The following is an 18,097-nucleotide window of genomic DNA, read 5'->3' on the forward strand; positions in this document are numbered from 1 at the left end:
CTGGGCGGGGCTTGGCGCGCGACAGGAGGTCTCGCGGGCCGCGACAGGTGAGCGACGCAGCGGGGCAGGCGGGCAGGGATGGCGGAGCAGTGGGAGCTGGACGAGGAGGGCATCCGCCGCCTGGGGGCGCTGACCCTGGAGCAGCCCGGTAGGGCCCGTTTGGGAGGGTCTGGGCCGGGAGCCCGGGGTTCGAAGCTGAGGGGAGCAAACTGAGGGCTAGGCAGAGGAACCTGAGGTAGTCACGGGGGAACGGCGGCGGAGGAGCGGTCTCTGAGGTAGAGGAGCGCTCCCTGAGGTAGAGGGCCCTCCCCCTAAGTTAGAGGAGCGGCCCCTGAGGCGGAGGAGGGGTTACGCTGAGGTAGCAGTGAAGGAACTGCAGTTACCGGGGAGTCTGGGGCAGAGGGCGAGAAATTGAGGGAGGGGAGCAGAGTCTAAAAGGGAGAAGGAGAAACGGGGTTAAGCGGACTCTGAAGCTAGGAACAGAAAACTGGACTAAGTGGAAGGAAACTGAGCCCCAAGAGGGGCTACTAGTGGGAGAAGGGAAGCGCTGTGAGAAAGGCCGTTCAAAGTTGGGGTGCTATTGGAGGAGACACGAAAGGTTGATTTTGGCAATTCCGGAAACTTCCACCCCAACTTGCTTGATTAGGGTGAAATAGGTAAGGATGTTTCTTGATGAGCCAGCCCTCTCTTCGTCCAGTCTTCTCCTCTAGAACTTGGCCATTTCCTTGATCCATCTGTATGTGTCGCCTCATGAGACTCGAAAGGAGCCTGAGGTAAAAGGAATAGTAGCTGATAGATCGAAGCGTTTAGATCGCTTCGTCCTGAGGTGAACCTGGCGGAGTGACCTCTGACCCCACCTTTGACCTGGGGTCTGAGTCACTCAGCTTGCTTTTTTAAGTTTTTATGGAATAGAAATGTTGGAAAAGTTATCAGCGTTCCTGATTCTATTTTGAACCCCCCCTTTTTTTTAACAGTTGAGGAAAATTAGGTTTAGACTCATGCCCCAAGTCGCACAGCCCTAAGTAATCCAGCGATGGTTTATTAATCCAGACTCTGATTCCAGAGCCTGTCCTCTAACCACAACAAAAAGTTGCCTTTCTTGCTTTCTCTAGTACTTTTTATTGGGGGAATATGCAATAATTTGGTTTTATTTTATTTAAATTTATTTAAAATGTATTGAAATTAGTATATGCTGGTAACAAATACTACATGATGGTTTGGTGTGCATATCAATAGATTGATGTAGGTATTTCAGGTTTTTCTTTTCCAAACCACTTTGTGCTTCCCTAATTTGAAAAGCTTCATTGGCTTGACATACTGGTGTACCTTTCTTTCTTTCTTCCTCTCCTTTGTTTTAAAAAATTTATTCAATTTGATTGGGGGGGGCGCATATGCCTTCCATTATCCAGCTAGAATAATATGTGGCAGTATTTTTTGGGGGGGGCGCTTCTTTGCTTGTTTTTATTATATGTGAATAACAAAATTAATTTTGCTCATTCTGACAATTCAAACAATACAAAAGTCTCTAAAGTAAAAAAATATTCTTCCCTCTCCCTCCTTCTATACTTTTCCACTGCTTTTACAAACATATTCCTTTTTTTTTTTTAAGGGATAGAGCATATATATCAATATGATTTGGCAATTTGCTTTTTTACTACCAATAAAACATAGATATCTTTTTTCTTTCTTTCTTTTGGCTGCCACTTGGCTTGTGCAATATTAGTTCTCCAATCAGGGAATGAATCCAGGCCTGGGGCTGTGAGAACATGGAGTCCTAACCAGTGGACTGCCAGGGAAGTCCCATAAATGGTGTTTAAAGCCATGGAGCTGGATAATGTAGATAGACAATAGAAGGCTTAAGACTCAGCCCTAGGGCATTTCAATGTTTAAAGCTTAAATAGGGGAGAAGGAAAGTGATGTTTTGGAATTTAATAAAGGGTAAATGGCAACCCACTCCAGTACTCTTGCCTGGAGAATCCCATGGTCGGAGGAGCCTGGTAGGCTATAGTCCACGGGGTCACAAAGAGTCGGACACAACTGAACGACTTCACTTTAACTTTCACTGTATCAAGTAATTCCCTGGTGGCTCAGTCAGTAAGGGATCCACCTGCAATGCAGGAGACTGCCTGCAGCCCAGGAGACCCGGGTTCGATCCCTGGGTCTGGAAGGTCCCCTGGAGAAGAAAATGGCAACCCACTCCAGTATTCTTGCCTGGAAAATCCCATGGACAGAGGAGCCTAGCGGGCTATAGTCTATGGCGTTTCAAGACTTAGCAACTAAACCACCAGAGGAGTCTGTGGGCTGCAGTCTATGGGATCACAACAGTTGGACAGGAGTTAGCGACTAAACCACAACCACTGTTTCAAGGAGGGAGTGGTCAGAAGTGTCAAATGCTATTGACAGTCTGAGCAACCTAAGGCAGAGAAGTGTCTATTAGATTTGGCAACATGGAACTCATTGGTAACTAACTAGGGAAGAGTAGGGAGGAAGCAAGCCAGGCCGTGTTGGGATGAAAAGGGAATAATATGTGAGGGAAAAGAAATAGAGAAGATAAAAACTTTTGCTGAGAAATTTGGCTATAAAGGATAATGCATAAGTGGAATATTAGCTAGAGGATATGAAGTGGAATTAAGAACAAGTTTTTAAAGACATGATATCCTAGAGCATATTTGCAGGCTAATGATAATTACTAGGAAGGAAGATAAAATATGCAATTATATACTTTTTGGTTCCTAAAAATAATTCCATTAATTAACTTATTATATGCATACTATAATAACTGTAGTATGAAAAGTAAGTCTTGAGCCCCTACCCCACTCCTTGGCCCTGCCCCAGTTTTCCTTCCTGACAGTGATCACTGTTTCTAATATTTTGGATAGCTCTCTCTACATATTCTCTACATAGATGAGCATTTGTACTTACTTTATAATTTTTTATTATGGCAATTCACAAATATATCCAAGAGTAGAGATGACAGAATAGTGAATTGCAATCAACCTAATATCAATAGTTATCATCAGTTCATGGCCAATCTTCTTTCATCTATACCCTGCCTATCATCTATCTACCCTCAGTCCCCTGAACTATTTTTTTTTTAAGATTTATTTATTTATTTTTTACTGTGTTGAGTCTTTGATGCTGCTCATGGGCTTTCTGTAGTTGCAGAAAGTGTAGGTTACTCTTTAGTTGTGATGCAAGGGCTCCTGATTGTGGTGGCTTCTCTTATTGCAGAGCATGGGCTCTAGGAGCACAGGCTTCAGTAGTTGTGGCACATGGGTTTAGTTGCCATGAGGCATGTGGGCTCTTCCAGGAGCAGGGATGGAATCTGTGTCCCCTGCATTGGCAGGTGGATTCTCAACCACTAGACCACCAGGAAAGCTCTGTGCACTGTCTAGTTTGAAACAAGTCCTAGTCATATGACTTAGCCCATGAATATTTTAGTATTTATCTTCAAAAGATTAGAACTATTTTAAAAATCACATATAAAACCTAAAAATATTTAACAGTAATTTCTTTCTTTTATTTTTGACTCTGCTGGATCTTCGTTGCTGTGCGCTGGGTTTTTCTAGTTGCAGCGAGCAGGGGCTATTCTCTAGTTGCAGTGCATGGGCTTCTCATTATGGTGGCTTCTTTTGTTGTGGAGCTTGGGCTCTAGGTATGTGGGCTTCACTAGTTGTAGCATTGTTTTCTTAATATAATTATAAACTTATGGATTTAAATATTTTGGTGTGTTCCAGTCCCTTGCAGTTATTATAATTGATGCTGAATTTGTCCTGAATTTAGTAGTGGGAGATCTTTCATGTAGATTTCCGAGGCCTTTTTATTTATTTACTTGAAACTGTTTCATCATTATTATAAATAAGCTTTATTATTAATTCAGTTTGTAAGTGAACTATATAAATGGTTTTCTATAAAGGGATTACTTGTTTCCATCAATAAAACATGTTTTTGCCCAGTGGAGTTATTATAGCCCATGAAGTAAAATTGGAAGATCATTCTGTTGTTCTTGAGATCTATAACTTTCAATGTTTGATTTGTTCTACAGTCTATTTGTCTTCACTCTATAACTGTTGAAACTGAGTGCATAATCTCTTAACTGTGTGTGTTAGTCGGTAAGTCATGTTTGACTCTTTGTGACCGTAGCCCACCAGGCTCCTCTGTCCTTGGAATTCTCCAGGCAAGAATACTGGAGTGGGTAGCCATTCCCTTCTCCAGGGAATCTTCCTGACCCAGGGATAGAACCCAGGTCTCCTGAATTGCAGGTGGATTCTTTACTATCTGAGCCACCAGGAACGCCCAAGACCTGTACTTCATATGAATCATCAAAGAACATCTGTCCCAGTGGCAGTTTATCATTTGATTGATAATTCTAGTTCCCTTTAAAAATGTTAAAACATCTGCTTTTTGAAATAGAATACAGTGAAAGGCATGTGAAATGCAGCCAGGGCAGTGAATGAAATCATAACTGACCTTAGCTTTTGGCCCATGGTAACAAGACGCTTACTCCTTGGAAGAAAAGTTATGACCAACCTAGATAGCATATTGAAAAGCAGAGACATTACTTTGCCAACAAAGGTCCGTCTAGTCAAGGCTATGGTTTTTCCTGTGGTCATATATTGATGTGAGAGTTGGACTGTGAAGAAGGCTGAGTGCCAAAGAATTGATGCTTTTGAACTGTGGTGTTGGAGAAGACTCCTGAGAGTCCCTTGGACTGCAAGGAGATCCAACCAGTCCATCCTAAAGGAGATCATCCCTGGGTGTTCTTTGGAAGGAATGATGCTGAAGCTGAAACTCCAGTACTTTGGCCACTTCATGCGAAGAGTTTACTCATTGGAAAAGACTCTGATGCTGGGAGGGATTGGGGGCAGGAGGAGAAGGGGATGACAGAGGATGAGATGGCTGAATGGTATCGCTGACTCAATGGACGTGAGTCTGAGTGAACTCCGGGAGTTGGTGATGGAAAGGGAGGCCTGGCGTGCTGCGATTCATGGGGTCGCAAAGAGTCGGACACGACTGAGTGAGTGAACTGAACTGAACTGAAAAAGATTCTCAGTGTATTAGGTCATTGCATACTACAGAGCTACCAATATGGTGCCCTCAAAGTTGGGATTTTTTTTCCTTTTTTTTGAGATATAATTCACATCCTGTAAAATTTAAAGTATGCATTTCAGTATCACTTAGTGCATTGTATAACCATCACCACTGTCTAGTTCCAGAGCGTAAAAGGAGACCTCATATTCTTTAGGCAGTCAGTCCTTATTTCCAGCTCCTCACAATAAGTGGTCCCAGGCAACCAGAAATCTGCTTTCTGTCTCCATAGATTTGTTTGTTCTAGATATTTCATATAAATGGAATCATAGAATATGTGGCCTTTTGTGTCTGGCTTCTTTCACTGAGCATGTTATTATTAAAGTTCATCCATATTTTAGCACAAAGTGTACTTGATTTCTTTTAAAAATTATTTATTATTAATAGACTTTAATTTTTAAAGCAGTTTTAGGTTTACAGAAAAATTGAGCAGAAAGTACAGAGTTTCCATATATTCTTCCTTCATCACACCTTCCTTATATCCCCTTCCAGTTTTCCTATTAATAATATCTTGCATTCATGCAGTATATTTGTTATGGTTGTTGAACCAATAATTATACATTATTATTAACTAAGATCTATAGTTTACATTAGGATTCACTCTTTGTGTTGTACAGTTCCGTGTGCTTTGACAAATATATAGTCATGTGTACACCATTACAGTATCAAAATAACAGTTTCACTGCCCTAAGAATCCTCAGTGTTCTACCTGTTCATCCCTCCCCCACCAGTGAACCTCTGGAAACCACTGACCTTTATCCTGTTGCCTTTTTCAGAATGTCATGTAGTTGTAATCATACAGTATATATTCCCTGGGAACCACTGATTCTTTAAAAAAAAATCTTTTAACTGATGTATAATTGACATATAATATTAACTTAGTTTCAGGTGTACAACATAATGGATGATGTTTGTATACATTGCAAAATGATCATACCAATAAGTCTATGTAACATTTATCATTTTACATAGTAACAAAATTTTCTTTTCTTAGAATGACAACTTTTTAAGATCTACTCTTAGCAACTTTCAAATATGCAATGCAGTATTAGTAACTAGTCATCATACTGTATATCATTGCTATTTTTAGTGTTACCTTTTTCAGAATATTATGCAGAATGTTTTCAACCTGACTTCTTTCATTTAGTAATGTGTATTTAAGGGTGCTCCATGGCTTGGTCCATAGGTGATTTTATTGCTGGGTAAATATTCCACTATATGAATGTACCATAGTTTTGTTTATTCATTTACTTATTGAAGGATATCTTGGTTGCTTCTGAGTTGTGGCAATTATGAATAAAGCTGCCATAAACATTTACATTCAGGTTTCTGTGGGGACATAAACTTTCAACTTACTTGAGTAAATACCAAGGGGCTATAATTGCTAGATCTTAGAGTAAAAGCCATGTTTCAGTTCAGTTGTCACTCAGTCATGTCTGACTCTGTGACACCATGGACTGTAGCACTGCAGCATGCCATCTTTAGCTTTGTAAAAAACTGCCAAACTATCTTTTAAAGTGGCTATTCCTTTGCATTTCACTAGCAGTGAATGAGAGTTCCTATTGCCCGCCTGCTCTAGTCTGAATATTTGTGTCTCCCCCCAAACTATTCATATGTTGAAATTCTAATGCCTAATATGATGGTAGTAAGAGATGTGGCCTCTGGGAGGTGATTAGGTCTTGAAAGTGAAGGAAAGTGTTAGTCGCTCGGTTGTGTCCAACTCTTTGCAACTCCATGGACTGTAACCCACCAGGTCCATGGAATTTTCCAGGCAAGAATAATGGAGTGGGTTGCAATTCCCATCTCCAAGGGATCATCCTGACGCAGGAATTGAACCCAGGTCTCCTGCATTGTGGGCCGATTCTTTACCATCTGAGCCACCAGGGAAGCCCTCATAAAAGAGATTAATGATTTTATAATGGAGATCAAAGAGAATGTTCCCTTGCCCTCTTCCACTGTGTGAGGACACTGGAGAAGTAGGCAGTCTGGAACCTGGAAGAAGGCTTTCACCAGAACCTGGTCATGCCAACACCCTGAACTTGGACTTCCAGTCGCCAGACTGTGAGAAATAATTGTTGTTTATAAGCCACTCAGTCTAATTTACATTTTTTAACAATTCTCAAAATTTTTGGTATCAGGATTCCATTACACTCTTACTTAAATATTATGCAAAGAGCTTTGGTTAATGTGGATTATTATATCTATTTATATTTACCATATTTGATGTTGAAACAGAAAATTTTAAAATATTTATTTGTAATTCATTAAAAGATAACCATAACATACCCATTACATGTTAACATATATAATGTCTTTTTAATGTCTTAATTGAAGACAACCATATTCTCATATCTTCTTCTGTGTTAAATATGTTGTTTGAAATATATATATATATATATGAAGTCATGCCTTATATAGATATATAGTTGGAAAAGGGGAATATTTATTTAGGGTATGTCAGCTCTTCACTAATGCGCACAGGCTTTCTCTACTTGCAGAGAATGGAGGCTACTCTTCAGTTGCAGTTTGCGGGTTTCTCATTGCAGTGGCTTCTCTTGTGGAGCACAAGCTCTAGAGTGCACAGGCTTCAGTAGTTGCTGCACAGACTCAGTAGTCATAATTGGTGGGCTCCAAAGCACAGGCTCAGTTGTTGTGGTGCACAGCTTTAGTTGCCCTGTGCCATGTGGTATCTTTCAGACTAGGGATCCAATTGGTGTCTCCTGCATTGCAAGATGGATTCTTAACCACTGGACCACCAGGGAAGCCCTCCCGGAAGGAAGAAGTATTAAAATAGCATTTTCAGTGAATTTCCTTCTTTGCATATTTCCTTCAGTGCATATTTCCTTCTTTGCTATGACATGAAAACTGAGCAAGTGGTAGTTTCTTAAAGGTTAGTTGTATCTGAAATCTAAAACCATATTGTTGAACTTTTTGTACTCTGTTACATTAAAATCCATTGGTACATCAACATGATGCATCCATCATTTGAAAGATATTAACTCACTGACTTATGTAGATCTTCTAAATATTGACAAATTTCATTATATAACATTAAAAAATCATATTTGTTAATATCATCACAAATTTCACTAGAGAGAGCTTTAGGTTTTGGAATCTGTCAAGTTTATGGTGGCAAATACAAGTTTATCAAAATTCTAATTTCGGCTTGGAAGCTTATATGTTAATAATTGACAACAGTTATTACTTGTTTTGACTGAAGTGATGGTCTCACTTTATTTTTAAGAAAATGTCTCACAGCCATTCAAGTATGTCAGAATTTTATAGTAACAATAGTTACCTCCCCGCCAAAAAATGGCTAGTTAAGCTGGCATCTTGAAACCCACACAAGTGTTTTCTTGCTAGGCATCCACCATACTTCAGTATGCAGCAGAAATACTTCATGCATACCTCCCATTTAGGAACACTATATAAAAAAGACATACTCAAGGGTCAAGATTTACTAAAATTAACCATTTTTACTGCTTTTTCAAGGGCATTCTTAAGAAAACGTGGCTCTTTTTTTAACTGCATGCATATAATGGTGAAGAATACAATATTATGACTAAGACTAAAGTTTGATGCCACTGCCTTAAGTCATTCTAAGGCCTCAGTAGTTTTTGCTTTTATACCATATGTGTAAATATCAGCATAGTAAAAAGAGTTGTTAATATTTTAATATTATTATGAAAATAATTTTTAAAAATAGTTTTGGTTTTGTGGACCCCTGTACATGTCTCAGGGACCTCCAGGGATCTAGGGACGATGTTTTGAGAACTGCTACACTTTGTTATGACATCTTTTAGCTTTTGAAATTTGTTTTGAAATACTAAGTTAAAAGTTTCATTTGTTTTGTGGATGTATCTTTTTGGAGTGCTTTCATTCTTTAGGGATGCTATTCTGTTTTTTGTTCTTTTTTGTTTTAAAAACCTCATATACAATTTGACTATAAACCTTTTCTGTGTCTCTTTGTTAAAGTGCGTTAAGTTTTCTATACTTTTGGCTGGGCCAGAATAACTTTTCTAGTTTCAGGGTTTGGAGCTCCCTCTTCTGTTGTGTTCATGAAGAACTAAAAATAGGGCTTTAAGCTTCCTGAGATCTGCAGTCTCTGCTTCCCTCCTGGACTTATATCTAAACCTTCTCTTTCTTTTGAACCCATTGTCTGTATTCCATTCATTGTGAATTCTGTTCCAGTTATTTCTTTCAGGGATGAATCTGTCTTGAAAAGGATCTTGTTTCATGTTTTTAATAGTTTATAGGGCCTAGACTGCTCCAGTACCTTAAGAACTTATTTCGGTGCAGTTCCTTGGCAGTCACCTGCAAATGGGATTCTGCAGAACCTTCTTCCAGTTTTTGTTCCTGTTCTCATTTTGGCCCACCACACTTACCAGTGAGTTCCTATTGTCTTGCTTTTGAGATTCTCCTCTTTTCAGTGCTGTCAGAAGTCTAGTTTGACATCCGGTCCCATCACTTCATGGGAAATAGATGGGGAAACAGTGGAAACAGTGTCAGACTTTATTTTTCTGGGCTCCAAAATCACTACAGATGATGACTGCAGCCATGAAATTAAAAGACGCTTACTCCTTGGAAGGAAAGTTATGACTAACCTAGATAGCATATTCAAAAGCAGAGACATTACTTTGCCAACCAAGGTTCGTCTAGTCAAGGCTATGGTTTTTCCTGTGGTCATGTATGGATATGAGAGTTGGACTGTGAAGAAGGCTGAGTGCCAAAGAATTGATGCTTTTGAACTGTGGTGCTGGAGAAGACTCTTGAGAGTCCCTTGGACTGCAAGGAGATCCAACCAGTCCATTCTGAAGGAGATCAGCCCTGGGATTTCTTTGGAAGGAATGATGCTAAAGCTGAAACTCCAGTACTTTGGCCACCTCATGCGAAGAGTTGACTCATTGGAAAAGACTCTGATGCTGGGAGGGATTGGGGGCAGGAGGAGAAGGGGACGACAGAGGATCAGATGGCTGGATGGTATCACTGACTCAATGGACGTGAGTCTGAGTGAACTCCGGGAGTTGGTGATGGACAGGGAGGCCTGGCGTGCTGCGATTCATGGGGTCGCAAAGAGTCGGACATGACTGAGCGACTGATCTGATCTGATCTGATGTATGTATATATATATACACACACATAAGTACACACACACATACATTCTTTAAAACACAGTCATACATATACAGACACAAAGTCACACTTTTTCCTTAGTGTCTTTGAGATCTTTCCATATAAACATCTACAAATCTACCTCATTGTTTTAAATGACTATATAATAATAATTAGCATGTATATAGCACCATATGTCAGACACTATTCTAAGTTTTGTATTCTCTCTCTCTCTCTCACACACACACACACACACACACAAAACACACACACATATATGTGTATATGTTTATGGGTTTTCCTGGTGGCTCAGCAGTAAAGAACTCACCTGCCAATGAAGGAGATGCGGATTCAATCCCTGGGTTGGGAAGATTCCCTGGAGAAGGAAATGGCAACCCGTAACAGTATTCTTGCCTAAGAAATCCCATGGACAGAAAAGCCTGGTGGGCTACAGTCCATGGGGTCGCAAAGAGTGGAACATGACTTAGAGACTAAACAACAGCAATAACTATATATTTGTATATACACAATACATATAGTCATTAAATCCTTACAACATCTTATGAGGTAAGTAATGTTGTAATCTCCATTTTTCACATGAGGAAATGGATGCACAGAGAAGTTAAGTGACTTTTACAAGGTCACAGATCTAGTACATTGTTCAATGCACTGCTGCTTAGACCATCTTGTTCTGCTCTTCTACCGATGAGCCCTTTGACGGTTTTCTTTTTCTCCTTTTCCTTTCTCCTTCTCTCCCTTTCTTCTTCCCTCCCTCCTTCCCTCTCTTTCTTTGTTTCACTATCCTGAAACTTTCCTGAAATTGACATCCTTCTGGTCTATATCATATGTCCTGGCAAAATGCTGTACTATTTTTGGGCTAAATCCTAGCAGTGGGATTGCTGAATTTGTTGTTTGTTTTGAGAACTTTGGGAGATTTTTACTACATCATTCAGGGTAATTAAAGAAACTCAAGGTTTCTGTAAAACCAAGTCTTGATGTCACTGCATTAGACCATATTGCTAATTTTAAAAGGAAGATCTGTTCTTTTTATGAGCCTTAAATGTAGGACCTTTCACAGATGAGATATGGGAGAAAGGAAGGCCTGTTTTTCAATGACTCTGCTCTTTTTCCAAGCAGAGATCATAATATATCTACTGATGATCTCTTTTCAGAACTGGTGGAGTCTCTTTCATTGCAGGGATCTTATGCTGGAAAAATCCATTCCATCGGTGATGCCTTTAGAAATTTTAAAAGTCTCCGATCCTTAGATTTATCAAGAAATTTGATCACTAGCCTGAAGGTAAGTTCTGTGTTTTATGACCAGACAGTTTTCTGTTTTTTTGATGGGAAAAAATAAAAGAATATCAGCTTGGGGAATATCCTTTTAAATGTTTCCAAACTAAATTTTGTTATTCACCATAAAATTCTTTCAATTTTGCTTTACGTTTGACATTTTAAATTATAAGATAGTGGGGAAAAATTTCTTTTATACTGAAAGAAAACTGTCACTGCCTAGGGCAATAGTTATGATTCTTGCTGCTGCTAAGTCGCTTCAGTAGTGTCCGACTCTGTGCGACCCCATAGACGGCAGCCCCCCAGGCTCCCCTGTCCCTGGGATTCTCCAGGCAAGAACACTGGAGTGGGTTGCCATTTCCCTCTCCAATGCATGAAATTGAAAAGTGAAAGTGAAGTCACTCAGTCGTGTCCGACTCCAGCGACCCCATGGACTGCAGCCCACCAGGCTCCTCCATCCATGGGACTTTCCAGGCAAGAGTACTGGAGTGGGGTGCCATTGCCTTCTCCAATGATTCTTCATGTGTGTTAAAAAATTATGAGGAACACTGTTAAAAGTACAGATTCTTAGAGATTGTATGGCAGTCTAGTGATTAGGATTCATGTTTAAGATCCCACAAGCTGTGTGACATGGCAAAATAAATAATAAAAAATAATAAATAAATAAAATATTAATTAAAATGTAGAGTCTTAGTCCCTATTCTGAGAGTCTGAGTTAATATGCAGTGGGTCCAGGACATTCCCAAGGGATTCTGATGATGTTGATGCATGGAACATATATGGAGAAACACTGGCCTAGATTGCTATTGTGATTTTTTTCCAGGAGGGGGAGAAAAAGATGGTCTTGAAAACAAAGAAAAACTTCCAGGCCAGGAGCTGGTGGAGCAGAGGACAGTTCAGGAAAGTAGATGCTTAAGCAGAAAGTGTGAGGATTAGCAAACAAAGCAAGAGCTCTGCAAACATAAACACCCTCACACACAGAAATGGAAAATTTCTTTTCTTTGCGTAGACCCCCAAATAGTATTTCTTCCACTATTCCCTTTTTGCCCAGCTACAAGTCTCTCTTGATAAAACCCTTCTTTGCAAGACTGAAGGTGAAAGACTTACCGATGCTGTCCAAGATTGGTTACTAATCTGGATTATTCTGCCAGTTTTGCATTTCTTAGGGGAAATTTGTTCAACAACACAAATCAGACCCAATCTCAAGATCTAAAACTAAGGGCCCTGAAAGAAGAAATCTAAGCTAGATCAAATTTCCAAGTAGGGTTCTAAGAGCAGAAATTCCAAGTTAAACTAGGTCTTTAGAATCTTCGATAACAGCCCTTTGTATCTGGCTCACCTATATCAGAAAGTATTAATACAGAGTTATTTAGGCCTCCTCTTCTCATATGTATTTTTATCTGTTTGTATTTTCAGACTAAAAAGATTGAATGAACATTGCTGTCATTTGCTTTTGCACCCTTTTTCTTTCTACTTCTGTAAATTGCCTGAAAAACTGTTGTGAAGATTAATCAATTAGCACAACTAATCAAAAATTACATACATAAGATTCCTGGTAGTGTTTGGCATATAGAAAGCACTTAGTAAATGCCAGTTTTCTAGATTTTTTTTTTTTACTTCTGTGATTTATCTGCAGGTATTCATCTCTAGCAGCTCTGATCATTTTGCTTAATTTTTTCAAGGGGAAAATGTTTTGTGTTTATTTCTAGTGTAGCATTGAGAATACATGAATTTATGCCAATGGGGAAACGTGAGAGGAGGATTGGAATCGTTTCCTTGACTGTTATACTGAGACATTAAAAGATTACTTGAGCTGGGATATTATATACATTTAAAGACAGCCCTAATGGTGTGCTACCCTGAGAGTGACGCCAAAAGCATTGATAAATATTCCTAACCATTGATCCTTTCACAATGTAGAAGTTAATGGAACTGAAAATAGCCAGAAAGAAATGCGTTGAACTGTAGGCAGGGTTCAATTCAGAAATGTTTTGAATATACCTTGAGTTTTCTAAACTTCCTGCAATTAAAAAAGGTTAATTTTAAATGAGAAAAGAAGATAAACATTATTTTATAAATAGGTGATGGAAAATAATTTTACCTTTCTGAAATAACTCTCAATGACAGAGTTCCTTTTATGGTAAGCATTTTTAATATTAAAAGTATGTGACTATACATATATGTACATGTTTTGAAATATTGTCCTGAAATTTAGTGTTGGGCCAAAGCACCTAACTAGCTAAATACATGAAAATTAAGCAATTAGTTTCAATAGTAGGTTTTAGTAAAGGAGAAAAACTGTGGCTTTTCCTCTCAAGTGTACCAGTTCTGATTGCACAGTTGCTAGAGAAGTGGAGGGGGTGGGGTTGCTAAGTCCACAGAGAGAGAACAGAAGAAGGAAGAGCATTTCTACCAAGAGGAGCTGACTGATTGAAGGATGGGGAGCTTGTGTGGTGGCAGTAACTCTGAAGGGGAAAAAGAGGGCTCCAGATTGGTCCAGGAGGGAAGATTTGGAGATCGAATTGTTTGGTTTTGCCATGTAGTCCTTTTATCCTAAAAGTGAGGTCTTGAGATATTAATAGAAGAACATATACATGGAATACTTTGGCCACCTGATGTGATGAGCCGACTCATTGGAAAAGACCCTGATGCTGGGAAGGATTGAAGGCAAAAGGAGAAGGGGGCAGCAGAGGATGAGATGGTTAGATAGCATCACCAACTCAATGGATATGAATCTGAGCAAAGTCTGGGAGATAGTGAAGCACAGAGGAGCCTGGCGCGCTGCAGTCCATAGGATCACAATGAGTCAGACACGACTTAGTGACAGAACAACAACAAAATACATACACACTTAATTTTTTTCCATACCCTTTCCTTAGAACCATCTCTCTTTTGCCTCCCTCCCTCTTGAGGGCTTTTGGGGTCAGGCGAGTGGTTGTAGCAAGGGTGAGAGAAGTGCAAAAGTGACTTGGGTTGGCTACTACCAGGAAGGATTAGATTGGGAAAGTGATGAGAGGCAACAGAAGTATAGAACTGACTGCAGATATTTGGATGTCAGAGCTTATAAAGGAGGAAATGTATGATATCAGTGAATTATTTAATGTATAGCACACCCAGTGCCCATGGGCTGCAGCATTCTTATTCTCAGGCAACTAAATGGGAATTTCAACCCTGCCTTTGTCATGGGTGACTCGGGTAATTGTTTAAGGATGAAAAATAATATTTATATTTCTACCTTTATCTGTGAGATTCCTAATCCTTCCCAACATGCACTTTCATAATGTGGTCTTTTCCTTGCAGGGCATCCAGTATTTATGTTCACTCCAAGACCTGAATTTATATTATAACAACATTCCTTCATTAGTGGAGGTGTCCCGCCTACAGCCTTTACCCTTCCTCAAAGAACTAGATTTGAGACTCAATCCTGTTGTCAGGAAAGATACAGATTATAGGCTCTTTGCTGTCTATATGCTACAAACTCTGGAGAAACTGGGTGAGACCCTCCTCCCTTGTTCTTTGTCCCCAAATCTTACTTTAAACCAGCTACCTCCTAACTTTTTGGATGTTGGCCCAGAGTGTGTACTGACAGGATATATTTGTTTATTAGTCAATATTTATGTAACGTTTGTGTTGGCAGGATGTATGACGAGTCCTTTTATTGTTTATTGAATGACAATCTATGATTTTATCAGTTACTTCCAGCTTTAGTTTTCTTCAGTTGATGGTTTCACCACCACTTCCTCCCCAACAAAAAGTTTCCAGGTTGACATTTATTTTTTCAGGTGCCCCAACTTTGTAACTACATTAGCAGTAGAAAATGAACATAGCAACTTTTTGAGGCTTAGTTAGCGAGGAACAATAAATATTCCTTCAAATAAGTTAGTCTGTATTTCTTTATAATTTTATTCTCATTGATATAAACTTCTATGTTACATGCTCCTGGGAAAGTTATAGGGAAGCTAAGTAAAGTCTTTTAGAAATGTTGTGACTTTCAGCCTTTAAGATTAGGCCATTTGGATTGTTTGCTGCCCAAACTGTACTTTCTTGTAGTGATAGTTACACTTAGGTGACAGTTGTTGCTATGGTGTCCCTGTAGTCTCCCTGAGTTACTACTTACTCCAGTGACAACATAATAGCATTATTCTGTGACCCGTCTCAAACAAAAGATGAGACTGATCTTTAGTTTTTACTCTGTGAAAATGCTTTTCTGACCCACTACTGTTTACTCCAAAAAAGAAATATGCTCAGACCACGGTTTTTGCCTCCAGATGACCGAGCTGTACGAGAAAGTGAGAGAAAAGCTGCCAAGCTGCATTTTAGTCAGTTGGGCAACAGTGAAAATTTTCTTTTAGAGGTGGAAAAAAGGTAAGATTTTTACCAAAAATTTTTTTAGTTTGGTTCTGGACAGAGAGTAGTGAATTCCTGCTTAACTTTCTTCATTATCCAGCAGAAATCTCTACAAGTTGTAAGAACCCTCAGATTAGAAATCAAAGTATCTATGCAGAATTTTCAGATTTATCTGGGGTGAGAATCTGGCCATCAGTGGAACATTTCTGCTTTCTTGAACCACTGTGTCTTCTTTGGATATAATTGTACATTCTCTAAAGTTATTGTTCAGAGTTTATAGATAGGGATTTTATGGGATTACTTATTCCCATAAATGTTTGTCAGCCCTTTCTTGGTAGAGTTATAAATTAGTACATGGTCTTTTCCTATTGAATTAGGAGGATTACATACATTACCATGGGTAGGATCATTAGAGATAAATTTGTTAAAGAATGATAAGAGAAGCATTTTTGTACAAAACCAAAAGTAAATGGCCCTTTAACCTCCAAAGTATCTGAATGGTAGATTTTTTCCATTTTTTATTACTAAAATTCTGTCCAAATAAGATACCATATCTTCTACCCCCAAATTCATGCTTTTTAAAAAAAGTTGTTTTATTATTTTTGAAAAATAGAAGTTTATGATAAACAATTTAAATAACACAGAAGTGCAGGAGAAAAAGTCAGAATCACCCTATATTTTGCTACTAAGTTAACTACTAGTAATGTTTGGTATACATCCTTTCAGACATCTGTGTACCTATACACATATGTAGATGTATTATTAGTACTTTTTTTCTGATGATAGAAAGAATGTATTTATTGTGAGAATATGGAAAGTAGAGAAAAAAACAATGTTAGCCACTTATAATCACACTATCCAAAAAGAAACACTAATTATATTATGGTAAATATCTTCTTAGTTTTAGGTATATGTATGTGTGTGTGTGTATTTTGTCTGTGCATGTTTATATATTATAACAACATAGGACCTTATATATCATACAATCAATATATAAATATATTAATAATAAAATAATAAATATATTTATTTTATAGCAGTTTGCTTCCTATACATACCATTTTTAACTTGATAAGCTATGAAAATGTCCACACAACACTAAATATTCTTCCTCAGAATGTTTTTTGTTTACTTCTTTATTATCTTTCCCCTCCACTAGAATATAAGCTCCATGAGAACAAAGACCTTGCTTGTCTTGTTTACTGTAGTATCCCTAGCGCCTAGAACAATGTCTGGCCCATGAGCGGTGCTGAGAAATAGTTTGCTGAATGATGATTAAGTGAAGTCCATGCCTGTTGGCCTGGGATCCTGCTCTTTTCTGGTGACTCTGCCTGTCTCTGTTCTCATCCATTATATGTTTTGTAATGTAACCCTCAGAGAGCAGCCTTATTTCTCTATTTTTTTAAGTTCCCTATTTAAAAAAATATTTGTTTATTTTTGGCTATGCTTAGTCTTCATTGCTGCTCGGACTTTTCTCTAGTTGCAGCAAGCAAGGGCTACTCTAGCTGTAGTGTGCAGGCTTCTCATTAAGATGGCTTCTCTTGTTGCACAGCATGGACTCCACACACGAGGAATTCAGTAGCTGTGGCTCTAGAGCACAGGCTCAATAGTTGTGGTGCATGGGCTTAGTTGCTCTTTGACATGTGAGATCTTTCTGGATTAGGGGTCAAACCTGTGGCTTCTGCATTGTCAGGTGGATTCTTTACTACTGAGCCACCATGGAAGCCCATAAATTCCCTATATTTTTAAAGTCGTTTAATTTGTTGTTGTTGTATATTAGCTAAGTTTGACTCTTTTGTGACCCCATGAACTGTAGTCTGCTAGGCTACTCTGCCCATGGGATTTCCCAAGCAAGAATACTGGGGTGGGTTGCCATTTCCTTCTCCAGGGAATCTTCCTGACCCAGGGATTGAACCCAGGTCTCCTTCCTTGCAGGTGGATTCTTTACCACTGGGCCACCTGGGAAGCCCTGAGGTTAATGAGGTTAATTTACATAGACTAAAATTCACCCTAGAAAGAAATGGAATATTTCTTAAAAATTATTTGTATATGTACTTTGTAAATTAATTCCTATTTTAAATGCATTGGAGTACCTTGTTTACTACAGAAATCCAGAGGTGAGTTAATGTATAACTGAATAAACTTCCTAGTGAGGCAAACAATTATCACCACTATATTTCTGTTTAGTTACCTTATAGTGATTGCAAAACCAGAAGTAAAATGTTGCTCAAGTGTCCAGAATTAACATTAGTACTCT

At 38.8% G+C, this 18,097-nt stretch overlaps 1 protein-coding gene across 5 annotated transcripts in view; it reads left to right on the forward strand.

Moving 5' to 3' along the window:
• Positions 1-51: 51 nt before the first annotated feature.
• LRRC36 (leucine rich repeat containing 36) overlaps positions 52-18,097 on the forward strand; it is a 61,099-nt gene continuing 43,053 nt past the window's right edge. For all 5 annotated transcript variants that reach the window (XM_070770762.1, XM_070770763.1, XM_019979666.2 and 2 more), the window contains exons 1-4: positions 52-148; positions 11,373-11,500; positions 14,794-14,986; positions 15,762-15,858. In XM_070770762.1, coding sequence (XP_070626863.1) covers positions 79-148; positions 11,373-11,500; positions 14,794-14,986; positions 15,762-15,858 — 488 coding nt within the window. In that variant the 5' untranslated portion in view covers positions 52-78. The remainder of the gene's footprint in view (positions 149-11,372; positions 11,501-14,793; positions 14,987-15,761; positions 15,859-18,097) is intronic.

This window comes from Bos indicus, chromosome 18 (assembly GCF_029378745.1).
Source record: "Bos indicus isolate NIAB-ARS_2022 breed Sahiwal x Tharparkar chromosome 18, NIAB-ARS_B.indTharparkar_mat_pri_1.0, whole genome shotgun sequence".
NCBI lineage: Eukaryota > Metazoa > Chordata > Mammalia > Artiodactyla > Bovidae > Bos > Bos indicus.